We start from the raw sequence: 26,646 nt of genomic DNA, 5'->3' as shown, positions 1-26,646 counted from the left end.
CAACTCCATGCTGGTCACTCAGGTCCTATCACTGGTCACCACAGGGATGAGATCAGTGCCTGTCCCCTCTCCTGTCCCTCAGGAGGAAGCTGCAAACCACAATGAGGTTTTTCATCATCACCATCATCAGTCTCACTAGCCAGAGCTGCAGCAGCCACCTCGAGCTCTCTGTGCAGGAGAACATCTTGTACCATCCACGTCTTTTATCACCACAATGACTGGAGCCTTATTGAGCTGGACATATTTTATCTTGCTCCCAGTTAAGAGCTGTCCTGGTGCCAGGCAAGCATGGAACACTTGCCCACGCAGCCTTCAGAGCGAGTTCAACATCTCAGAACTTCTCACATCCCTGTTTCCACAAAACATTTAAGACTGACCAAGATCATATGTGTCTTTATACAGACATGCTGGACTTAAATATACTGAGGGACAGGAATGTAAAACAGCTAGAAAACAGAAAAGTGATGGGTCTTTGCACAGATCTTAATCTAAACTCTAACAGTGGCTCAGTGGATCCTGGATAAAAACTTTCTCAGTTCTTCCCTCACACTGCGGCCTTCTGAGCCTCCTACACCAAGTCATTTAATGCTTCTGTGCCCACATTTTGCATTTCTAACACACACAGAAAAAGGATAAGGAGTTCCTCAGTGCACCCTGGAGATCTATGCAAGAGCAGCACACTAACCAGCAGTATCAAGAGCTCTTCTCATCCAAACCTGCTTCTAGTTTTAGCTAGGGACCTTTGAGGGGAAATACAGGGAGATATTCCTTTAAAATAATTTGCTCTTTGTTTTGAAAAACACATCCTTGGAGAGGGCCATATAATTGCAAATACCCAACTTCCCAGGAAATGTCCAAGGCCAGGCTGGACAGGTCTTAGACTGACCTGGTCTAATGGAAGGTGTCCCTGCCTATGGCAGGGGGGGAACAGGATGAGCTTTAAGGTCCCTTCTAACCCAAACCATCCTGTGATTCCATGATTCTATAAACTCCTGCAGCTGAAAAGTCATGAGCCTCAGAGGCACTGAAGCTGCTCCAGGAACACTCTGCTCTTGTTCCAGCCCTGCTCCACAGCACAAGCAAGAAAGGACCAACTGCTCACTGCTGCTGCTGGAGGTAAAATTCAGAAGAAAACATGAGTGGGAAGAATGTAATGTGGAAATGAAGGAAAAAGCCCAACTGCTATAACAACTCAAGAGAATGGTCAAGCATTCCTTGCAGCAATGCTTGCAAAGCTCTGGGAAAGTAAGGAGAGGGACCTTTCACTGTCACAAAGCCACTCTTCAGATTAGGGTATCCCAGCTCCTAAATATTTAACAGAGCTGTGTGTCTGGAGTTTGGAAATGTCTTCCTTGTGAACCTTTCTAAGTGCTGAAAGGAGCTGTCACTTCTGGTGCATTCCTAACACCACTTGACAACCTGTTAGAAAACACTCCAAGGCAAATGCTGCACTCCCAGACAGGATCCATTCATCACAGTCTCCCATAATGGTTAGGAATTAAGCTGAAAGCATCCCATCTGTAACAAAATAGTTCCTTTTTCTTGCTTTTCCCTCCTGCAAAGCTTGACATTCTATAGCCCTGCTCAAAAGAATAACAGGAGCTTGTCAACTAAAACACACTAATAGTTAAAAATTGAACTCCCCATCCCTTGGACAGCAAGGCATGAAAGGGTAACATCAACATGGGTATGTGAGAAACAGATCTGGGCTATTTTCCAAGGAGACTGTATGTTTGGGCTGATAAATATAATAACATTGACATAATAAACTCAGATATCTGCAATGCATTTGCTTCACATTAAGAATTATAATGAAACAGAAAATATCTGTTTATATAAATTAATTAAAAATTGGGTAAGCAATAAAAATACATGTCCTTGAGGACTTTTCATGAGGTTTTACACGGCTCAGGTTTTATTCTAACAAAGTGATTTGCATTTTTACAAAGAACTGTGGGAAAAAAGCTCATTGCTAGTAACAAATGCTGCACTTTAGAAGGAATTAGGAGAGTGTTGCAGCATAAAGGTGACAGGTCACAAAGAGGGACTGAGCTTCTTGTGTAAACTGTGTGTGAGCAGCCCAACAATGCTGGGGCTGGACAGCCAGCCTGGCCATGGACTGATCCCTGCAGGGCCAGGGATGCAGCACAGGGATGCAGCACAGGGATGCAGCACAGGGATGCAGCACAGCCAGCCTGGCCATGGACTGATGATCCCTGCAGGGCCAGGGATGCAGCACAGGGATGCAGCACAGCCAGCCTGGCCATGGACTGATCCCTGCAGAGCCTGGGGTAGCCTCCTGCCAAGGAGAGCAGCTCCCAGAGCAGAGAGCACAGTGCCCTTAGCACAGACCCTGCTTTAAGGATGGGCTGTGAGAAGCAGAAAAGCTGGGCAGTGCTGGCCATGCCTGAGGAGTTTGGGTTGTACACTTCTCTGAGTGTCAGGAATGACCAGATTCACTGAAGAAACTCTAACAAACCAAGGTACATAGAGGAGGCTTGGTGAGACAACCACAGGGCTACTTTGTGACTTGAAATCATTTTGTTACAGCCCCAGTTATGTTACAGGACACATGACCTTGGCTACAGGCCCAAAATACTGATTCAAATGGCTGTTATCAAATGTAAACAAGAAAGGTCAAATCTTGGCTAGACACCACCTATGAAAATATAAAGTCAGCAGCCCCAAATCTAAACAAATGTGAGTGATGCTCAGTGATAGGAGTCCCTGCAGCCCATCATGACAAGAATTTGAAGACTGCATAAGCAAAAAAAAACCTAACCAAAACAACCCCCGTCTCGTACTTGCAGATTCCCAAGTGGTGGGCACAGACACATTCCTTATGAGTTGGTGTGTTCAAACTCCTTGATCACAGCTGTTTAGTAATTTAAAATCTGTGGCCTACAGAAGTACTGATTTTATAATGTGGTGCAAGAATTATTACGTGGACTGTATTTAACAAACAGCATTGGAGAGAGACTCTACAGAAAGCAAGAATAATCAGGAAACATTACATTTAATTTTCTGAAGGATTTCAAGAAGAGAATCACAGAATGGTTTGGGTTGGAAGGGACCTTAAAGATCATCTTGTTCCCCCAGTGGAAGGGCAGGGACACCTTCCACTGTCCCAGGCTGCTCCAAGCCCTGTCCAGCCTGGCCTTGGACACTTCCAGAGATCCAGGGGCAGCCACAGCTTCTCTGGGCACCTGTGCCAGGGCCTCTTCATCCTCCCAGGGAACAATTCCTTCCCCATATCCCATCCATCCCTGCCCTCTGGTAATGGAAACCATTCCCTGTGTCCTGGCCCTCCTTCCTTTGTCCTCAGTCCTCTTCAGGCCCTGGCAGGGGCTCTGAGCTCTCCCTGGAGAGAGAGAGCTCTCTCAGGTGAGCACCCCCAGCTCTCCCAGCCTGGCTCCAGAGCAGAGGGGCTCCAGCCCTGGAGCAGCTCCATGGTCTCCTCTGGATCACTCCAGCAGCTCCACCACTCTCATGTAGAGGCCCCAGAGCTGGGTGCAGTGCTCCAGGTCCCACCTGAACACACCAGAGGGGGATCAGAACCCTCTCCCAGGCAGCTGGTGATACAGCCCAGGATCCAGATGGTTAAAGAGTACTCAAAAGGCTTTCAAATGGGAAAACTAGGTTATAGGAAAGAACTGCCTGGTAGTTTGAGCTTCATATTCAGATTTCATGGAGTAGTGCAAGAAGATAGTGTTTGCAGAGACTATTTGCCAAAAAAGGTTTGTCGTATATTTAATCACATATTGTTTCCTACATTCATAAAACCCAATACAAGTTAGAAAAACAGGGAAACCTTCCACTCTCTATTCCCTCTCATCTGACAGGAAAAAAATGCAAAAGCTGACTTTACCAACCCCCTTAAGAGGGGGATCTATAAAGATGATAATGCTCTTGGCTACCTTGATGTGCAAACAAGAAATCCTTTCCATTTGGTGCTGTTTGACTGCAGGCACACTAGCAAGGTGCCATGGAACTGAAGAACCCATCCCCAGACAGACAGCCCAACAGAAGGATGTGCCCTCTATCAGTTTCACTAAATAAAAGGACTAAAATCTCTTCAAACTAAACATCTGAAGAAAAAAAGTAGTGCATACACATCTCATATTAGTTAGAGTGAACAGCACTTCATTTGATTGCTTGGATTTGGGTTTTTTGGTTTTTTTTAAAGAAAATTGCATTGTCAGCAAAATGTAGGATTGAAGAAGCATTGGGTTCAATGCACCTTAAAATGGTTCAATCCATCCACCCATAAATAACATTACTGGTACACATTTTCACTAAAGTTTTTAAAAATAACTACTTTTTTTTCTCTGAAGATGAATCTTTTTGCTCAGGAAAACTTTTTAAATACAAAGTACAGCATCATGAAAAACACGACTAGAAGTCTGGAGAAATGACCTGGGAACTATGCCTAGTTTCCATGTTACTTTAAAAGGCTTTGTTATTATTTTTTTTAACTTTACAAAATTCAGGTACTTCATCTCTCCTTAGAGGCTTTTCTATTAATAAAGACCAATCAATATGCCCACTTATGATTTCAAAGCTGATCTCTCTGAGGTCCCTGTGATTGCATAGAATAAAAGCTTTTTCCTGCTGTGAAACAACAGCTTAATTACTAGTGAAAGAGAACCTGCAACTGGAGTAAGACTTTTTTACAGCAGTAATGGATGCTCACTGTACAGAATTTAAATCCTGGGACTGTTTCCCACAGTCCTCAGGAAAAGTGACAGGTGAGTACATGAAAGGGCTTTATCAGTCAACAAGTTATTGTGCAGTCTTGGGGAAAATGGTACTTGTACACAAAAATGAAAGCACAGATGTCTGCAGCGTGGGCTGAAAGAAAAGCAAGCAGTGGATTAACCATGTATCACCAGTACCTGCCTCACCCTGGGAAAAGGTAAGGTTGTAGGATAGGACCTTGCAGGAAACATATCCTTTTTGCATATTGCAGAGGAAATGCAGGTAAGACACCATGATAAATATCACAAGGCATGAAAATGCCTTACAAGCTTACATAAGAGGGCAGGGCTGTTTTTAAAACTCCCTGACATTAAAACCCAAGGCCCCACTCTTGCTTGCCATGGACTGTACCCAATATGAGGCACACACAGCAGTTTCAGTCCACCTGAACATCCAGCTGAAGTCAGGAATAGCAGTTTGTGCTTTTCTTCACAGCTCATGCTGATGTGTAGTTGGGGGGAAGTGCTGAAAAAGTTAAAAAAAGCATAGCTTAAACAAAAGGATTTGGTTTTGTTTTATCTTAAATCACCATGAAGTTTGGCAGCTGTTTAACCTCATGTGCACACACTATCAATGGACCCACCTGGGCTGTTCTTGTGCACACAAGTTCATCCCCAGAGAGGCAGAGATGTCAGCCTGAGCCCACCCTGCGAGCGTCATCGCCCAAAGCAGGCTGGACTCAATGTGCACGTACAATAAATGAACACACCCACACTTGAGCTGAGCACAGCCTGCCCACTCACCTCAGATCCCTGCCAACCACACAGGGAGCCCTCAATTTCCTGCACAAAATGTACAGACTCATCAAGAGGAGATGCCCATGGATATCTGGGCATTTGACAGCTCTAGCCTCACAGGAAATACACAAGAGCCGTTTTCTTCCTCCTGGTGGTAACCAGACCTCCAAGCTCTTCATTCCACAAACCACTACCCTGTCAGCAAGCCAGGCAGCACCAGATTGGACATACGACACTTCTCTGACTAAACACCATCTGCTTCGTGTGCCAAGGAACGATTCCACTCACAGCCAGCCAGCACTACTCTCCAGAAGAGCACCAGTGGAAGTGATTCATGCCATTATTAAATAATACTGCTCATGTTCTACTAACAGAAGCACAAGGACCCATTTTTGGTTGTGAAAACACTGTCAAGGTCCACTGGTTTAATTTTATCCTGAAATGGGAGCATATGGAAAATGGTGCCCTAGGGAATAATGTTATTCTCCTCAACAGATGTTCTTGCCAAAGGAAACATTTGGAAGCAAAGCAGGTGTGATTGATGAGATGCTTCACAACTGTAAACCTTGGCCACAACAGCAACACCATTTCCATTTCATTTAGGGCAATATCAAGAAGAAAGAAAAGCAATTATATTACTGTAACAGAAAGTCAGGAAGGGAGCAGGACAAACACACACTCACTCTGTGTCCTTATAGAAATCATACTGTGTGTTAAAATAATGCCTAGTAAAACCAGTAATAATTAAATTTAATAATCCTTCCAATAAAGTGCTATTATTTCACAAAAAAAACCCCTTCAACATAATGATGATAATGATACAGTAACCAATTTAGAGCTCATTTACCACTACAACAAATCAGATTAGTTCCTCTTTTGTTATTACTACTGTCTCTCTTTACCAACCTTAAGTTAATAACCAACGATTTCTTCTAGTCTATTTACTTGGTTGCTTCACTAAATACACACTGAACCAGGAACAGACCTACTCTCAAGAGATGAGGTTTTGTGGAAAAACAAGCATTAACCTCGGTGTTTTAGCCTTTCCTGAAAATGACACATTAACACTTCACTGCTTTTGAGATTGAAGTGCTGCATTTTTCCTCTGCTACAACCAAACCCCACCAGGTATGCTGTGACAGTACCAGCTCCACTCTTCCAGGTTATCCTGAGCAGAGGGCAGCAAGGTACTCCATGCAGCATCCTTGGGAAGATTGTGTTCTTACAAACATGTCACCTTGGCAAATGTTCCCAGACACAGCATTTCTAAAAGGTAATCGAGATAAGGCTCCTTCATTCTGCAGGATTCTCTATGATGTCCAGTTACCCTTGCAAATTAAGTTGTAGAAACACTGGCTGAAAACCTTTTTCAAAGGCAAAAGAATCACTACTAGTAGGCTATTTAAAACAAGATGAGAAAGATGGCAGGAAACACCAACATCTACTGGGAACGCCCTACCATCACTGCCACAGCTGTAAAAATGAAGGTTGATAAAGTAAGGATGACAAAATTGGTTCACATATGACCCCATCCCTTTGGGCTGGAAGGTGAATCCCAGAGGAATGGCCCCAAGAGCCAGGGCCAGGCACTGATTCTGCCCCCTGCCTTGCTGTGAGGCTCTCGGCTGATGGGGCACCACGAGGCACCGCGACATCTCCGCACACTGAGCAAGTCACACACTCTGCTTGTGCTGAGCAACATCCTGCTTAAAACCAATCCAGACTTCCCCTGCTGGATAAGCCAATATCAATCATAAACATCAGTTTATCTCTGCTCTCAAGTTCAAGGCTCCACCAGCATCAAATGCTTGGGTGAGTTTTCTGATTCCTCCAGCCATCACCAGTAACTCCACCAAAAATCCAACCTATAAACAAAAGTGTAAATGCACTGCCTTAGAGGCACCAAGGCTCATCAGCAGAAAGCCTTTTTTTCCTGCTTCTTTTTAAATAGGAGCCACTTTCTGAAAAACAGAATTCTTTGTTTTTACTGGTACATTCAAAACTCAAGGATTCCTGCAGGAGCAAACTTGGCATAACTTCAGGATACTACAGACCTTTAAAAAAAATTAGGCAAAACCTCACAATTCAGAAGAAATATAAGCACTTAAAGAATGTAATTACAAATTAAAGTGTGGGAGGTTTAAACTTTCTTAAGTTTCCATCTTGCACTAGTACAAGGTGTTGGATGAAACCTAAAAATTTTGACAATATCTTCCAGAGATTTTTGCAAAAATAGACAAGCAGTAGCTCAAGGTCTTAGAAGAAAGAGCTTCTTGTGGAAGCCTCCTACATGAGAACAACCAAGGTCAAGTGCAGGACATGCCAGATAATCAATCTTGTTCATAAACTTAGCAACCTTCATACTAAAACAATTAGAATTCTTGCCATGTCACTGTTAAAGAAAAGCTGTGCTAAACCTTTACTCCTCCTTGTTTAGTTTGCTTGAAGCCAGTCCTTCCCAAGCCAACTTCATCCTCTAGCCTTCACAGCTCTCTTCCTTATAGTGCCTTTTCCCTGCCTTTGCCTTTCTACAGTTATTACAGACCTCTTGGCTTGCCAGGCTAATTGAGCTGAGGTCCAGCCTTGCTTTAGAAGCGAAGTTCTCCTTTCATTTACTCGTTCTGCCCCTTCATGACATGTTCTTCCTTTTTGAAGACAACTGTCAGGGCAGTCCCTGCCCCCAGACAATCCCTGTTGCTCTCAGGTGCCTGACTCCTCTCCAGCAGAACAGGAATGGTTTTTGTTGACTGGCTGTTATTTGCAGTTATGCACCATAAGCCTTATGTGATCTCAAACCAGTTCAACCTCCTGTTCAAGAAATAAATGCAAACACAACTTGCCAACATCTCACTTTAAAGATGAGATGACTCTTCAGTTTAGGCTGGCTCTTTACCAAAGGAAAACAAACTTACATTATCCATGTGCTGGTTGAAATAACAGTGCTCACAGGACAGGCCATATCAATGTCAGTGCAGACCTTGTGACATTGAGTGTGTGACCAATGCCACGGGACAGAGCAAGAGAATTGCAGCAAGTGGATCTGGAAGTTGACAGGAAACACCACCAGCCTGCTCCCTTGCAATGATTTTTAAACTATTCCTGACAGACCTGCACACAGCTCCAGTGAGCCTGCCTAAGGAATATTTTCCAATGCCTAGCTGCTCCCTGTTCTCTAACCTTGTCTCGGTTCTAGAAGACAGGTGTCTGCTAAGGAGGGCAGGAGCCTCCTTGGGATGAACGAATGTAGACCCCCTCCATCCAAATTATTATAAATTTGAAATCAAGGGGCTTTCAGGCAGAGATCTGGGGATAGGAATAACAGTTCTTTACTAGTATTTATAACCAGGCAAACAAACAACAATAACTACAGCATTAGCAAGAAAACAGAATCAGGGACCCTGTGGCAGCTTTCTCGGCCAAGATGGGAAGAGATGGAGGAGAGGCTTTGTTTTCACAAACCCCTCAGGCAGTCAGTCCTGGTGCTCCTGCAGGGCTCTGAGGAACACTCAGCTGGAAACAGCAGGGATGAGCTGAGATCCTGGGCCAGTGGCTGAGGTGGATCAGCAGAGGGATGAGCAGAGATCCTGGGCGTGGATCAGCAGCTCTGCAGCAGTGGCTGGCACTGCCACACGTCCCAGCAGGACAGGGGGTGCGAGGCCCACAGGAGAAGAAGCAGCAGCTCTGTCTGGGTCATGGCCAATTCCTTTCCCCAAGCAGCATCAGCTCCGAGGGTGTGCTGCTCTGAAGCTGAGAAAACCATCCAGCCCCCAGCTGCCCCCACCCTCCCTTTTTTCCTGCCCCCCTTCCCCCTGTGCCCAGCCAAACTATTTGTCTTCTCAAGCACACAAAAAGTACCAGCAGCCAGGTTTCCCTGCAACTAATAGGGAAAATTCTATAGGGGAGAAGGAACAAAAGGAAGGACACCTAACCCCCAACAAAGCTACATGTTCCAAGTAATTATTTGCCTGTACATGGTGGCCATGAATACTCATTCACTCAACTCCTCCTTTAAGAAAGTGTTTGAGTTGTTTTTCAGATACTGTTCTTCAAACAGACAAACCTTTTCTCACTATCAGCCACACAGCTGAGATGTCTCTGTGCTGTCCTAACCACGTGCTGGATTCTGAAGGACCAGTCCACATCTTTCTTGACGTGAGATGCATGCAGTGCTTTGCACCAACAGCTGTGGCCAGTTATCCAAGGGAAGTGCCCAACATTTTGTACAATAAAGTTGGGGAACATCATTTGAGAGCACAGTTCATGGCTCACAACTCCCCTGCTGATACATATCCCTGCTTTTGGGAAGAGCAGAGCCCCAGCAGGTGTTCAACACATAATTAATTAAAATTAATCTGAAAAGCAGCCATTGCATTGCAATACTCAGCACCAGCTGAGGTTAACCTGAGTGCTCAGACTTTGAGCTATAGGTTTAGTTTACCTGTGGGACCAGGTACACAACACAGCTCTAATTCATTTTCTGGAAAACCTTCTGGGTCCTGGTGTACTTGCTCTGCCTTAGAACCATGGGATAAGGTGCTCCAGGTAGAAGGAAAATCCAGAAAAGGCTACAGGCACTGCAGCATTTGGGATATTAATCTTTCAACAGAAACAGCTTTTCAGAACAGCCTGAAGAGGCTCATACATCCCAATTAGATACATCCCTCCTACAGCAACACCTCAGAGGAGGTTCTGCATCCTCCTCTCCCAGCAGCTGTGTTTGTATCCAAGCCACCTGGGCCAGCCAGGTGTGCATCTCCCCCAGTGCCACTGCTCTCATGCATGGGGTGTCTGCTGTCCCTGCCCACCACAGCAAGGCAGGTGGCCAGGCAGACACAAAAGGTGCTGCTCAGAGCAGCAGCTGAAGGGCAGCACCGATCCTGCCTCCCACTTGCAAGGCAGAGAAAAGGCAAGGACTTTCTCCACAACTCACTGCAAATGTAATACAAATGGACAAAGAGTAATTCAGGAAAAATCCTACCCAGAGGGAAGAAATCCTCAAAGCCCCATCTCACACAGAAGACTCAAATCAGCTCCACTTAGGTGAAGGAACCAAGAGAGGATTCAGGCAGTCCAGGAGAGAAGGCATCCCTGCTACGACTGCATATTGCTGACAGCTCCCAAAGTGTGAGCTTGTCCCTTTCCACAGCCATCCATCCCAATAAGTCCCAACTCCTCCTTCCTCCCCTCCCTCAGTCCTCCTGAGTCCCTGACCCTTCTTGCAAGCATCCTTTCATTTCCCTTATCTTCCCTGGAAAAACACTTGGAGTGCCATCTCAGTTTTCTGCCGCACTTACATTACTTTATTACTTACCTCCCAGAAAAAAAAACCCAACAGCCAATCAGTGCAACATGCAGCAGTAGCCAAATTCAACCTGACACCAGCTGGGTGTCAGGTTCCAGGCTACTGCAGAGCCCCAAGGATAACCTGCCCATGGCAAACCCATCTGGCAGAAAGCCCTGGTGTGCCCGACAAGGCACAGGCAAAGCACGGCTCACTCATCTTAAGACCTTGATTAACTCTTTCCTGAGCTGTATTTTCCCTCTGCTGTATCCAAAGAGTACTGAGTATTATGCAAACATTTGGGATCAATCTGTGTCTGGGACAATCCCATTCCCTTTGCTCTGTGTGGAATGCCAAGCTCACTGTTCTCCACCACTCAGGGTTTTTTTACCCTACAATTTGCTGCAGGCAGCTGCTCCTGTTCCTCATGGACAGAGCTCTCCATAACCAGCTTTCACTGCATTTCCCCACGTACATTCACAGCAGTTCTGACAGCAAGGAACATTAGGAACTCTCTCCTATGAATCATCCTCTTCCTCAATAGCACAGGCAACCAAAGAGCCTGTGCAGGAACAACTTGTGCATGGGAAGAAAAGGCCCTAATGACAGCCTGACCTGCAGCCCTGCTTTACAAGAGGCTCTGTTACAATTCCATGTTCCCAAACAGCTAAAGTTACTCATGAAACAAGTTATGCAGGTAACAAGCCAGGCAACAAATGAGACAGCACAAGAGAAATAGCCTAAGGTTGCACTAGGGGAGGTTTAGGCTGGATATTAGGAAAAAATTCTTCACAGAAATGGTTGCTCAGCCCTGGCAAAAGCTGCCCAGGGCAGTGGTGGAATCGCTATCCCTAGAAGTGTCAAAGAAATGTGTGGATTTGGCACTTGGGGACACAGTCTACAGTGGTGAACATGGACCACCACGAGCTGGGGATGGTTGGACCTGATGTTCTTAAGAGATCTTTTCCAACCTTAATGTGTCTGTGACTCTGTCTGCCCATGCCAGTCAACAGAGCAGGAGGGCAGTGCCCACAGGAGCCTCGTGGCCATCACCACCACCCACTGAACCCACCGTGGTTTATCTGCCATCCCCAAAATACCCACACACGTGTTGTTAAAGCAAGATTTCACAGCAGGTAACCCAGCTAATCCTCACCTTCCTGCTCTGCCCCATGGCCATGCTTGGCCAGACCCCTCTCCCCAAGCTGCTGCCCCACAGACAGAGCTCAGCCCCACTGAGATGCCCCAGCCCACCCCACACACCAGGCACAATGGACACATCTGCAGCCACCTCTGTCCAAGGCTCATTTCTGATGATACAGAAATATATCTGAATATATTCCTCAGAAGTTCTTCAATTTCTCTGCAACAGCTGAGAACTACTGCCTGTCACAGAAGAATCTGCTTGATTTTTTTGCATATTTTTAACTTCAGACAGATCTTCCATTAACTGCAGAGTATTATATGACACAACCAAGTCTTATGATGCACCTTGCATTCATTATAATAAAAGTTTTATTTGACACGTAATAGTTTATTTAAATTGTTATGTAAAGTGAGGAAGAGATTTCCTCACTCAATTTAATTCGTAGGCTCTTGACAAAGAAATTCAGGAATACTTCAACCTAAAAAATTATGCAAAACAGATGCAGAGAATATAAATGATCTCTTACTAAATATACATGTGCACTTAAATCCAGAACAAAAAATGCCTCTTAAGTAACTCAGTAGAGCTTAACTAACTTAAAACAGGACTTTGAAGAAATTATAGGAATAGGTCTATTCAGAATAAATAAATATTTTCTATGGCATTAGTAACTGGAATCCCTTACAATAGGGATACCTATTACAAAGAAAAATTACCTGGAAATAAACAGATGAAGCACAATGAGTTATCCCATAAAGCCCAGACAGCTTCTTGTTATTTACTAAAAACTTAGAGAAAAAACTGAACCACATTTATAGGAAGCCAGCACAGCCCATACAGGTTAGTTTAGAGGATGTCCCATTAAACTGAGAGGAGGATGTAACTAATAACTTTCTTATTGTGGCTTTTATATGTTGGCTGCTGTTCCAAGGATGGATTAAATACCACGGCTGCTTGGTTGGGTATCAAATTAAAAGCTCTGTGATGACTCTTCATTCCCAATGGGGCATTTTAGCTGGTTTTTCTTTAAAAAAAAAATAAAATAAAATATTAACTACACATTAGGTCCTCCAGAACATTACCCTGAGTTTAAAAATGGTTTTGAATGAAACAGGAAAAAATAGGATAGGGAACAAATATGTCAACAGAGGCTTGGGTATGATTCAGTTGACAAACCTGCCAGATGTGGACCCTGTGCATAACCAAGGGGAGTCCTTGGTCTTGCTATGACACACCTGGAGCCCTACAATCACCAAACACCAAGACCATGCACCACAATATTTAGACATTTTATATGAAAATAAAGATTTTACAACTTAATAAACACACACAACCGATTTCTTCTAAAAAACCTTGTTGGCTCAGCCTGGAATAGGATTCAGTATTTCCAACTTTCAACTATGCAGGTGATAAAGGTAAAAAGACCAGTCCCAATCTGCAGATTCTGAAAGGAACCAGGAAATACAGTTTGAAAAATAAACACCTTTACCTACTGAACTTTAAAAGGAAAAAAATGAACAATGCTAGGGTAGTTTCTGTTTTGTGTTTAATTCCCATTACCTTTCCTAGAGTGGGAGACATTCACCTGAGAGTCAGGGAGTTTTCTCCCTGAAAACTGAGACAAGGCTGGCTGAAGAGAATTTTCTTATCACACCCCTTTCTTCCAAGACATTTCCATGGGACAAAACCACATTCATTCCCCCTGTAATAATATACACGTAAAAAATATGTTACTGAAAGGGCACTGCAGGCACTGGTCCCCTGATGCACTCCCAGCTGCTGGCTACCAAAACACAGCACAGGCACATCAGTCCTTCCCACTCTCCCTTAACTGTAAATCCAGAAAATTTCTCCTTGCCCTTTCCACTCTTTCAATTAACCTGATTATAGAAATAATCTGTGGGATTTCTCTTCTGCAGTGGAAAGAACTAGAACAGTGGGCAGCCTCGCTGGGGATTCAGAAGCAGCAGCACACTATGCTGAGCCCTCCAGCTGGACAAAAGCTTGCTTTTCATCAAGCTCTAGATGAACAAGCTCTCCAAGATCATTCAGTTTGTGTTAGCACACTTGAAACAAACAGAATATGATTTATTGCAAATGGTATTCTTTTTTCCATTCTTTTTTAGTCTGCAAGCCTGAAATTCAGCTAGAGTACTTTAAAATATTGTCTGTGACATCAGTAAACTGGGATCCTTTCATAACAGGGACACCCATTTGGTATCCCTATTTTAGTCTACAAGATTAAAAATACACTAAATACTCCAGCTCTTGTAGATTAATTTAGGCTACAAGATTAAAAATGTACAAGTTGGAGTTCTAAGAGGTTCTAAGTAGCTGTAGTTAAATTCTAGATCTCTCAGAAAAGGATGCTCAGAGGGATTCAACAAAGGACTTTTTGCAGCAGGAGGCTGGATTAGTTTTGCCATCAGATTCAAGTGGATTTTCATGAAAGTCAATGGTTTCAATATCACAAAAGTGATAATAATAAAACATCAAGATCTAGACATGGATTACCATCCCATACAAAAGCCCAGATATTTTCAAGATGGGGAAAAACACTTGTGAGTCGTGAAGCAATTCACTTAAAATATTTTAAAGCTTTATTTTCAGGAGCCTTCAAAATTAGAACTGTCGTGAAAAATTTATTGACTGCAAAGAAACAAAAGTTTTGTTGGAGCTACAAATCCATTTTAAACCCCAAATTTCTTAACTTTCTAGCACCTTAGAGTCTGAGTGAATGCTCAGTACAGTCTCACATACAGCACTCAGGGGAGAGCTGATTTATCAGTTGCAGAGTAGAGACATTTCCATATGATTGTAAAAACCTTAGGTAGAACAAAACCAGTTCACACCCAAATGACTCCAGGCACTTTTTAAAGAAAGCACTTGAGAACTCACAAGCTAAAGAGGATTCTTATTTAAAATCATTCAACCTACCAGAAGCACATTACCTATTCTGTTATGAATGCCACATACTACAATTAATTTTCAAACCCCAAAAAGGTGCTTCAAAACACCTTTCAACAAAGAATACTCATTGCCAAAATCTCATTTACTAGTTCTTAAATCTAGGAGGACACTGACAAATTTAGATTCCTGTATTTATGTCACCTGTCCAAACACTTATCTTAGGGACAAGCCTTAAGCAAAGCCCAAGAAAACAAAGGGGAAACACTTGCCATGAATATGGAAGAAAACAGCAACTCAACAGTGAGACCAAAGCAACCTAAATCAAGTCAAATCACTCCACAGCCATCTCTTTAGGGATTTCCTCCTCCACTTGCAGTGTTGTTCCCAGATTTATCCCACATAAGCTATTAAACAAGGTGTAATACTAAAAAATGAAACCAGGGAGCAGCTACAAAGTTCCTTAAATCAGCTTCATAAAGAAAGCTAGAATTACCACAATACTCTCTGAAAAGCAAAGGAAGCATTTGAACCTGTATTTTCACCTCCATACCAAAGGTTAAGGAGAATCAAACCCCAGAACCAGCAACTCTCAATGTTATAAAAGTACATATATTTGCAAACATGCTGATTTTGCACCGAGATTTCCCCTGTGGGGATTACAGCCCCAGTCCAGGCTTACACACTGCTGCACACTCTACACAGCTTCCCATGTCTCCCATCAATTAAAAAAATTGTGTGTTCACTTTGATCCTGCCAGATTCTTAAGACCTGCCACCATCCCAGCATGATCAGTGCATGCAATTATATTTAAATGGAAATTTTGGGCAACCTAAGAATAAAAGCTTCTGTTCTGGGAATGTTACTACATTTCAAAATGTGTCACATCCTTAACAGACTAGACAGAATGCTTATTCTGTCATGTATAAACCCTGCCTCAGGGGGGTTAAAACTTTGGTACACAAGCACCTTAGAAACAGTATAGTTCTTTTTAATTTTTTTTTTCTTTAACTGAATACCTTAAAAATAGGTGAACAGTTTTCATGACTAATTTTTCATCTGTCTTAGACCTCTATGACTAATTAACATTGCAGCATATGTAAGATCTTCCAGTTAAACCAGTTCATCCATTTTTTTTAAGTCACACAATTAAACACTTTGCTGTGTCAATAGATAATAAATTAGTGAAGGATGTATCCTCCAACAAAAATACAGACAAAATCACTGGGAGTTTTATATCTTGCATCAACTTAACCAACTTATGAAGATCAAGAATTCTTTTATGGGACAAATTGTTCCCTGGGAGGGTGGCCAGGGAAGCTGTGGCTGTCCCTGGATCCCTGGCAGTGCCCAAGGCCAGGCTGGACAGGGCTGGGAGCTCCTGGGACAGGGGAAGGTGTCCCTGCCATGGCAGGGGTGGGGCTGGATGGGTTTTCAGGTGGCTTCTAACACAAACCATCGTGTGATTGTAAGAGTAAGAAAACTCATCCTTGTTATTTCTAGTGGCTGTCAAAAACACATTCAAATGTTGATTTTCAGCCTTTGCTTCTTGAGGAAAATATGTTCCACAATACAGTGAGTGAGTAAAGTGACACAGGGAAACAAAGCACTTCTCAAATTTGGTAAACTTGATAGAAAAGGGAGGGAGAAACTCTCCAGTTGGCCCCACTGAATACAAAGCTTTGCAAAAGCCCAACCAGGGTAGCTGCAAAACCCATGGAAGGGCACTATCTGAAATAACCAAACTGTTGAAGCAGCCACACGGGGAGTTCACATCCTATTTTAGGCACCAAGGACTCCACTTACCAGAGGATTTCATTAGTTACCCTGCTGTCAGGGTAATATTTGTGTGGCTAAAATCAAATCCTCAGTCCCCCCCTTGAGGCAGTTGCTTTTGAATACCCAGGCTTCATTATCCCAAGTGCTTCATTTCACACACAAAAGCCTCAAAACACAGCTATGCAACAAAACTTTCTTTGATGCCCACAGGTGCATAAGCCTGAGCTTGTAATCTCCTTCCCTCAAACAAGAACCAATGGTTTCTATATATTTTAAAAAGTATATCCACACTTCAGTAAATGAAGCCATATTTAATGCTTTGGTGTTACTTAGAGAAAGAATCACCCTTTCTAATAGTTTTGTGGCTTTACTGGTTAAAAATTTGACATGTTGGATTCATGCAAGTGAACAGATATACACACATTTTTAACCACACACATTTTAAGCACTGTTTCTCGTGGCAAGGGATGTCAACCTCTCATCAAAGCCTTGCACACCAGAACCCCTGTGGGGATGTTGTGTACCTATTGCATGGCAGGAGAATGGGCCCTGGCAGAGTGCTCATGAGTGGGGACAAATGTAGGCAGTCAAATCCTAAACATAAAAATTATCATTTATTCCAGCAAGTTAAAGACATCTCACTTCCCTCTCCTAACCACAGTTATTTGCTACAAGTTTCTTCTTTATGTACTTAGAAAAGAAGGCTTAATCCTCTTGCTCAGAGAGGGATTCAGAGCTGTCTATAGCCTCGAGGAAGCTGCAGTGTGCCTCCACAGCAGTATCTCATATCACGTGGGAATCTATCCAGTCAGTTTAATTTAACATGAGACTGTAAAAATAAGGCATAAAATTGACCTGGGTCCAAATGCACTCTGCTGAAGGCACTTGGGGCTCTGACAGCCAGTCCTCAGCTGCCAGCACACTGAAGGCTCTGTGCCTTTCCTCAAGGTGAGGTGCCTTCCAGAGCTCCAGCCTCCAGCACACGTCCCAAATGGCCTCAGCCTGGGAATGTGAACACAGCTGGGACCCAGAAATGAACTCTTCAGCCATTCCTCAAACACACACCCATCACACAGAGACAGAGCTCACTGAAGGCACCTACTCTCCTCTTACATGACACCTGCAAGAGGTACTGCCCATCCCTCCTCCCACAATGGCCAAACTTAGATTAAAGAACTTCCACCAAGAGAGGAATTCATTCCCAGCTCCCCTGATGTGTGCAAGGCTCATTAAAGCCTTTACCTACCCTGGCAGCCAAGGAAAGAGTGAGGGGCACAGCTCCTGCAATTTTGTGCTTTCAAGACAGAAAGATTCTGCCATTCTTAGCAATGTGTTATCATAATTGAGATAAAAGCAAGTCCATTTCATTAGTGTAACACTTGCTTTATTATCTACAACAACTCTCCAGACACACACTGATATGAAAGAGAAACAAAACAAGTTCAGATGCACACAACCATGCCTGTTTTTCTTAATTAATCAGCAAAGCCTGGAACAAAACAAACCCATTTTGATAATATCTGGCTCTTGTAAAACTGATTCCTGTGTTTCAGCAGAGGCCTGCAGCAATGAGCTCCATCCACTGGAAATTCTGTGATTCCCCCCTGCTTTCCCCAGGCTTCTGTTTGGACAGTAGGATTGCTTCTGTTCAGTCAAGCACCACAGCTGCACCAGCTCTGGCCAGCACAATGGGGCACCTGAAATGCTCTTCTAACTGAGACAATCCAGCATCAGGAAAGGCAATGTGAAAAAGCTGCTTATTGTATAAAAATCTGGAATAAACAGCACAATTTTAATCCTTTGAGCACGAGGGAGAGAAAGGAACATCCATTTCAGAAGCAGACAGAGGCAGTGCCTGGTTTCTGCTGCTTCTGTAAAACCAATACTCGAGTTCTCAACACATGAGGTGACCAACTGCTGTCTGTTCTTTTTAGTAAAGCCTTATTTTATAGAATATAGAACAAATTTTATTATTCAGCTAAAGAAAAAAGCCCTTCCCCCATCTGTTTAGTCTGACTGGGTTTTAGGCACTTTTGAGCATGTGAGATGCACTGACACTGCCTCTGGACAAGCCCTGTTAATTCAGGAATACAGAACATCACATTATCATGCTCAGTTCTGAAGAGCTTCAAGTTTATCAAGGCTCATGCTTTGCTAAAAAGTTAATGGAAAATACCAGATAGTTCTGCAAAACCACATAAATATACAAATAAATAAAAAAAATCCCCAAACAAACAGTAAGGTGGCCATCATCCATATAGGTTTACATTTAAATTCTCTGAACTATGATGAAATTAAAGGCCTTTAAAATAGACAGAGATTGACTATATCAGGACTTCCAGAGTCTGAAAAAGATTAATTAATAGTTTTAGTGACCAGCTACTGTACTGCCTTCCCCCCCACCCCAAAAGCATTACAAAAAAGGACTAGCTGGTAACAAAAAAATGCTCACTTCCTTTTAGGCTTTCATTTTTTCAGAAAAAATATTAATCAAAGCCATTAGGTTTACTTATCTAACCAAAAATTACATTAAAACTCAAATTAACTTTAGTCAGGTGGTACTGAGATTCATCACAGGATCAAGTACCATTCTAAGAGTGTTTCATTTTCTTTTAAGGTCAAGAATGAAGAGCAGATTGAATTCACATAAAATGGCCAAGTTAGAAACCTCCCCCCAGTGTTTCTTGGCCCTGCCTTCTCCTCTCCATCTTCCCCAGAGTTCACACAGCCCTCTGCAGCAAACAACTGAAGAACAGATGGTATCAGGTCTTCAGTTACTCCTTCCTTGACAAATTAAACAAGATGGACATTCCCAGAATGTGGCCTTTCGTTTTTCCTCTTACCCCCACTGCACATTTAATCACTGTATCCCACAGCCACACTACTGTATTTACACTATACAGTAAAATTATTTTCCAGTGGGTGTAATTTTTTTTTTTTTTAAGCATTTTAGGGATTATGATGAACTAAAAGCACAGATAAGAGCATTCAAGACCAAGATGGAGCATCTCCCATAAAATACAATTCAAGAGGAGTACAGGTATGAGTTTACTTATATTTCTTGAAGGGATTGAGAAGAGACATCACCACCCTCTGCTACCTGCACATCACCCAAGAGTCACTCCAGACAGTTTCCAGTGAACATTTATTATCAGATGATTTGAAACTCAGTCTAGGTTCACCAATTGCTACAGACAACCAGCTGGGAAATAAAAAGCTTCCTAAGGCTGAGAGGATCAGTTACATTTGTCAACCTGTATCCACAGCACAGGGGATGGCAGGGGAGAGGGGAGAACATGCAGGACTTGTGATCTACTCCATGCCCCAAACTCCCAGAGTCTTCTACAGGGCCTGGGCATTTGCATGTCAAAAGAATGGCTCAGAAGCTATGCAGCTAATTCTGAAAGGACAAAATTCCCAACAAACACACTGTTTGGGACAAGCATGCCAGGATGATATATGGACCTGATTCCTTTGGAGGATAATGAGATTTTAATCAGGGATACTGGAAGTTGCTTATGGTTTGAAGATCAGCGCATTCCAGAGCGAGGGACCAGTCACACACCAGAGGGACTCTGCTTTGTGGTTTATGTAGAAACTGGGTTTAGAAGGATGCACAAGTACTCTTGCACTGGTGCAGAGAGCAGGCAGTGCTGGGGAAAGCAGCTGAGACCCCTCCTGCAGGACAGCTGACCTCTGCTTCCCAGGAGGCAGGAGAGCAGTGGGATCAGAGAGCTGCTCCCTCCTTTCAGAGCCACACAGCAATAGCAAGGTACTGGACTGAAGAAGGCTGTTTCCACTTGACTTATCAACACCACAAGGAAAATCCTCTGCTGCCCTTCTTGGCCAGCCTGGGCTTCAGGCACACCAAAATCAACACTGAGATAGCACCCATGCTGTCCACAAGCGTCACTTCAGGGAAAAGACACTTTTCCAAACATAACTTCATATATATAAAATTAAACATGAAGCAAACCAGTTCTGCTTCCATGTGACCCATCTGGATATTCTCTGGCTGTTATCTGCAAGCCCCTCATGTTGCAGCACAATGAAGATGTCTCTCCTGGAAGGAGTGCCAAGTGTCACATCTTGTGTGACACACCTTTGGCTGCCCTTGCCTCATGCCTGGGGCCTGTCCAGCCATCGTGCATCAGCACTCAGCTCATATTTACATCTTCTGGCCAGCAGACACAGCCCAGAGTGTAATGCACACACAGTAAGTGTGTGGCCATCAACAGCCACATCGTGGCTAATCTGAAACACAAACTTTTCAGCGCTGGACCCACATGAACCACTGCAGGAGGCTCCTGAGGCAGGAGAGATTTATCCCTGCCTCCCTCCTCAACCATACTTTCATACCCAACCTTACAGCAGGGGTTCTACCGTCTAGGAGACACTCTTTCAAACCTCTGCAGTATCTCTAATCGTTCAGACTATCCAAAAGCGTTAACTCCAGCAGCCAGCATCTCTTAGCACATCATTACCATCTCCTCTAAGCTCCTAAACCTCTGTCACACCCCAGCCACAAAACCATAGCACCAACAAGAACGTCACTCATGGCAGACTGGTATCAATTGCAAGGATCACCACGGTGACAGCTTGCAACATCAACTCTCTCCACCCCCCATCCCTGTGGATATAAGATGACCAAGGGGGCCAGAAATATCCTTTACACCAAGCTCTGATTTGAAGTAATTTCTTCTTATGGCAACTAGACCCGCACATTCAGCATGAAGAGTTTCACCAGAATTAAAAGAGCACACAACCAACCTTGAGGCACAATGTGCTCAAAAGCAAAAGAAAGGAGTCTTGTGTGATTCACAAGCAGAATGTGAAGCCTGACCTAGCTTTATTTCATTTACTGAATTTGAGAAGCAGTCTATTAATAGTTCACTACCCTGCCCTGCTTCTCCATGCCAGGGCAACAGCTCTGCTAACAAACACCAGTGATACAGGCACACACTTCTATACTGACACCATAAAGCACAGCTAAACCAATTGTTTCTATTTAAACAGAAGTCACATTCACAAGAATTAACTGGAAACAGACAAAATTGATCTTGAACTTCAATACCAGACTCAAGCTTTCATGTATAGTCTCTGTCTCCTTTATTCTCCCAGATTTTCTAAATTATTCTGTTCATTTATGCTACTAAGTCTATCTGGCCAATAAATTACCAGCACAGATAGTAACCTGCTACTACTATTTCCACATCAGATGAACGCTGCCAGCCAGCAAGGACACTAACAGAAACCAAACTGCCACACCAATGGAAATCCTGGAGTTACTACCCTTTTCACGAAAAAAAAACAACTCCTTGAATTTTTGATACAGGGGCATGAGACTGTGATGATCACCAGGCATCTTGCACCTTCCTGTAAGAGCAGGATAAGACAGCCCAACCTTTCCCCATTTCTCAGCAAAAAAATTTAAATTCAATGGCAGTATTCACAGTCCAAGCAAGAACCATAAAGTACAGTGATGCCTCTGCAATTCACAGTACCGAGTCTGACTCTTTGCAGAGTCCCTATATATTCCCAAAGGGAAACATGACAGGCATTTTAAAACCATTCACCTCACTAAAAGGAATATTTGGCTTGCAATCAGGGGAGTGGCAAAGCCTGTATTCCTTATTCATGACCCAACATTTTATTTAGGAGTGCAACCCTGCAATACTGTTATGCCAAAGCCTCACCACACAGCGATTGTACACCATCAATTAATATTAATTATAGCTGCTGAAAACACTGGAATGCAAACCCTTCCAAAACTGCAAGGGCACACTAATCCTGCTCTGGCACTTCAGCTTCATGAAGGAACAATAGCCTTATTTTCTAGCTGGTATTCAACTACAGCTTTCACCTCTTCAGACAGGTCTAAAGCCCACATCATTTGGGCAGCGCTTGGATCCCGCCCTAGTCAGAGCTGTGACTGCAGTTCTGAACCCTAAAGCCGTCTTTTCAATGAAATAAAGCCACTGGGCAAGAATGGCTCGCGAGGCCTTTGTACAGACGGACAAAGACAGACACACAGGCAACAGCACAAGTGGGCTGAGCCAGGATGGGATTAATGCCTGCATGGAACCCCAACGCTGCCCGCTTGAACTTCCCTGCTCCAACTGGAACACACACAAGTGCATCTCCAGGAGAAAAAAAAAGTACAGGTTGCAGCAATTTATCCACCAAAAGGCTCTGGGCTGGGTTCTGATGGTGTGAGGCTGCAGAGGAAGGCATTTTGTCTCCAACAGCATAGTGATATGATGGCTTCCACTCTCTTGCTGCCTACAGGGAACTTCAAATTTGCACAGAGAAAAGACAAATCGGGGCAGATCTAACTGGCACAGCTCACAAAAAAAAAAAAAAAATTCAAAAATGCCATGAATAAAATGATTTACTTGACAAAAAAAAAAAAAATTCAAAAATGCCATGAATAAAATGATTTACTTGACAGCACCCTCTGAATGTTTTCCCTAAAATTCCCCAGCTGAACTGAGATAGTATTCTACAAGTTAAAAAGCTGGAGACAACACAGCTATTCACACCTTCTCCCATTGCCTCCTCCATACAAATCCAGCCCAGAGGCACAGGCTTTAATCCTGTAGTCGTTAAAGGCTTTTGTCATTCAATGAGGCTTTCCCAATCCAGACCGAAGTACCGGCTTCCAAAGTCACATACCATCTCACATTACCTCCGGCATCACTCAAACCTGCACACCGAGCAGTTTAGGGAGACCCAGCAGCCCCTGCCTCCAGGGGATTCACACCAATTTCTCTAAAGCCAAACAATAGTTTTCTTCCCACAATTAAGAGGCCTAAAGCAAATCCTGTATTGAATTGAAAATATCTAGCAGTATTAAGATCTGATTTGGGTTGATGCATATACAGTGAAAACTAATGGGAATTTGAGCATTATACAAATTTCTTCACACTCAGTTCAAGAACTCCTAAACAAGTGTGACTAATAAGAAGGCCATTCACCAGGTAAGAAAGCTTTCACACTGCAGTTTCCCTCCCCAGTCTCTTCCTGAGCAGAATAATCCACACTAGCATTTCCAAGCAATGTTTTCCAATACATTTGGCAGGCTTTGGTCGTTAAAGCTGCTGTTACAGAAAATATATGGAAAATCCATCTATGTCAATCCCCCTGCTAGAGCACAGACAACCAGACATCGTGCTGAATTCTGGGTCTCGCTGATTTTAGTGCCATGGCTCTGCAGTGATGGGGCTGGTCTGGGCTGCATGGACTGACAGGAGCAGCAGCAGCCTCCTCCAACCTGCCCTCCAACAGCATCCCAGCCTCCATCCCTCCAACAGCATCCCAGCCTCCATCCCTCCAACAGCATCCCAGNCCATCCCTCCAACAGCATCCCAGCCTCCATCCCTCCAACAGCATCCCAGAATCCCAGCCACCATCCCTCGTGGATTGCAGGCTGCTGGAGTAGAAGCCTTACACACTCCGGATTCAGTTCCCAGCAAAGCCAGACAAAGCCCCCAGGCTTCCCTCAAGCAGCTCTCTTTTAAATCCCCCTAACAATTCTCCAGACCTCCCTTTCCCCACAAACCCTCCTGGACCTTCAGGCTGGAGGTGAGAGGGGCTCCTCCCCTCACCACCAGCCCACCACACCTTTGCCTGGCTGCTGTGTCTCCCATTCTGCATCCCTGCCTGATAAAAGCCGGGGAATGCAGACTATGAAGACTGAGGAGTGCTCCCCATAATTCTTACTAAGGGAGCAGTACTGCAGTGAATTATGATTATATTGTGTAATGAAATCATCAGAATAAAGATGTGGCTGCACATCCATCCCCAGCTATCCCAGACAGCCAGGAGTAATTTACAAACAGATTGGGCCATCATTAAAATATAAACAAACAACCAGGAGCTCAGACTTAAAATAACACGTTATTTCCACATCAGTTTCAAATGCTCTTGTAGGCCATAAGCTCAGCCACCCAGTGGAAGTTTAAAGACCCCAAATTATAAGGAAGAGTTAAATCTCCTTTCACCTCAGTTACAGAGTAACTCAGGCTGAAAATAAAACAGTATTAAGTCTGTATTAGGTTTTTCTCTTAGGCAGGTCTCATTCCAATGGATGCCAACAGAAGTGAGAGTTAACAGGCACTGCAAGCTTCACCATAAGCAAAAAAGAAAATTAAGCCTGTATGACTGTGATTTTTACCAAAGGCTGTAAAACCCACCAAGAACAGGGTAACGGCAAAAGACAGCATCTAAACCTTCGTTCTCTTTAGGTATTACTGGATGGTGCTACTTCATTCTGAAGATCTAGAACTTTAATGTAAAAATCCGCCTTTTCGAAGGTATTTGGACAGGTAGATCTTTGACCTAACCAAAGCGTACACACGGTGCCTAAAAGAAGGCAAGCACCGGGGCATATTGCGAGGATCGATTCCCCGGAACGGTGACAATTTCACGGCAGGGGAGAGGGAAGGTGGGGGAGAGCAGCTCAGCCTTCATGAAGCCATAACACAAAAGGAAATTTTCCTCCTGCAAACGCACTCAAAGCACCGACTGTCGGTGTCACTTGAAGCAGGAGCTGCGGGGCCGAGGAGGGGCTGGGGCCGGCCGAGCATCCCCGCTCGCTGCGCCCTTTCCCACGGCGCGGGAGCCACGCGTGACCTTGGCTGCGCCAGGCGGGTCCTGCGCGGCGGCGGCGCCGGGCCGAGCGGGTTAAGCGTGGGAGGAGTGTACATAAGGTGGTGGATCCGGAGCCAATGGGGATACTGCGCTATAGTTAGACACTGGATCCTAAGCGATGGTGACCATAAAGGCTGTTCAGGGCTGAGCTGCTGTGGATGACACCGCCACGATGCCTTTAGTTCCCGTCTTATTAAGGCAGGGGGGAAAAAAAAAAAGCACAGGAGGATCAGCTGGGCTTACCTGCAGTTCACACCACGCGACTTCCACCCACGTCTCCGTGTCCAGACCCTTGTAGACCGTTTTGAAGGATCCCCGCCCGAGTTCAATATCAAACTTTAGGAACCTGCCATCCGGCGAGGTGGCAACCGCTTTCATGTCAGCCTCCTCCTCGGGCTCCTCTTTCTTAGCCTTGCCCTGGTCCTTGGCAGCATCCTGCGCCTCTCTCCGCTCCGCATCCTTGCCTGGCTCCTTCTGCTCCTCGGCTCCCGCGGCGCTGCCCGCGGCCGGCGTCGCCCGCGGCTCCTCGGAGCACTCGGCCTCCCGGCCCGCCGCCTCCACCGCCCCCTGCCCCGCCTTCGCCCGCTCCGCGATTATCCTCCTGGTTTTGGGGGGCAGGATGATTCTCCGCTGGTGCTCCGCCTCGGGCAGGTCGAAGGCGGGCTCCTCCTGGTCCGAGTCCACCACGCTCCTCCGCAGGAAGCGCTGATGGACCAGCTTGGGGTCCCTGGAGCCGGGCCCGCGGGGCGGCGGGGTGAGGGCCCCGGGGGCCGCCGGCGCTGCAGCAGCGTCCGTGTCCGCGGCCGCCGCCGCGCTCCCCCCGCCGCCGGGCCCATCCATGTTCACGCCGATCTCCGCGGCCGGGAGAGCGCCGGGCTCGGCAGTCGCTGGAACCCCGCCACGGCCGCCGCCTCTGCCGCCCCGCCGAGGTGCCGCTCTGGCATCGCCCCCAGTTTCCATCCAGGCCGAGGTCTCAGCGCCCGCCGCCGCCCCGGCCCGGGGGAGTCACCGCGAGCCGCGCCCGCGCCGCCACCTGCGCGGGGCAGAGCGCAGCCCTGAGGCGCCGCCACGGCCCAGCCCGGCCCCCGGGCACCTCCCCCGGCCCCGGGGCTCCGACGAGCCGGGCCCCCGGGCCGGGCCGCGGCCGCTCTGACCGGGCTCCCCCCTCCCTGTCCCCGGTGCCCGGCAGGGGCGCGGCCCAGAGCGCCGGACAGAGCGGTGCAGCCCCTCACCTGAGGCGGGCCCGCGCACAAAGGCGCGGCGGGGCCGTTACTCACGTGCGGAGCCGGGGGCTGCCGCGCTCAGCGCCATGCGCGGGGGAAGGCGGAGGAGGGGCGGCTCCGCCGAGCGTGCGCCTGCCCGGCCGCGCGGCGGGGCCGGGGGGG

At 45.3% G+C, this 26,646-nt stretch overlaps 1 protein-coding gene across 10 annotated transcripts in view; it reads right to left on the bottom strand.

Moving 5' to 3' along the window:
• Positions 1-26,299, bottom strand: part of WNK2 (WNK lysine deficient protein kinase 2) — a 94,675-nt gene extending 68,376 nt beyond the window's left edge. For 3 of the 10 annotated variants that reach the window (XM_019008103.2, XM_015641113.3, XM_019008105.2), the window contains exon 1: positions 25,505-26,298. In XM_019008103.2, coding sequence (XP_018863648.1) covers positions 25,505-26,221 — 717 coding nt within the window. In that variant the 5' untranslated portion in view covers positions 26,222-26,298. Of the gene's footprint in view, positions 1-25,504 lie in introns of all 10 variants that reach the window. The other 7 variants (XM_019008109.2, XM_015641115.3, XM_019008110.2 and 4 more) reach the window with 3 other exon arrangements.
• Positions 26,300-26,646: the final 347 nt, after the last annotated feature.

This window comes from Parus major, chromosome 12 (genome assembly GCF_001522545.3).
Source record: "Parus major isolate Abel chromosome 12, Parus_major1.1, whole genome shotgun sequence".
Lineage (NCBI taxonomy): Eukaryota > Metazoa > Chordata > Aves > Passeriformes > Paridae > Parus > Parus major.
This window is presented reverse-complemented; position numbering and strand designations above follow the sequence as displayed.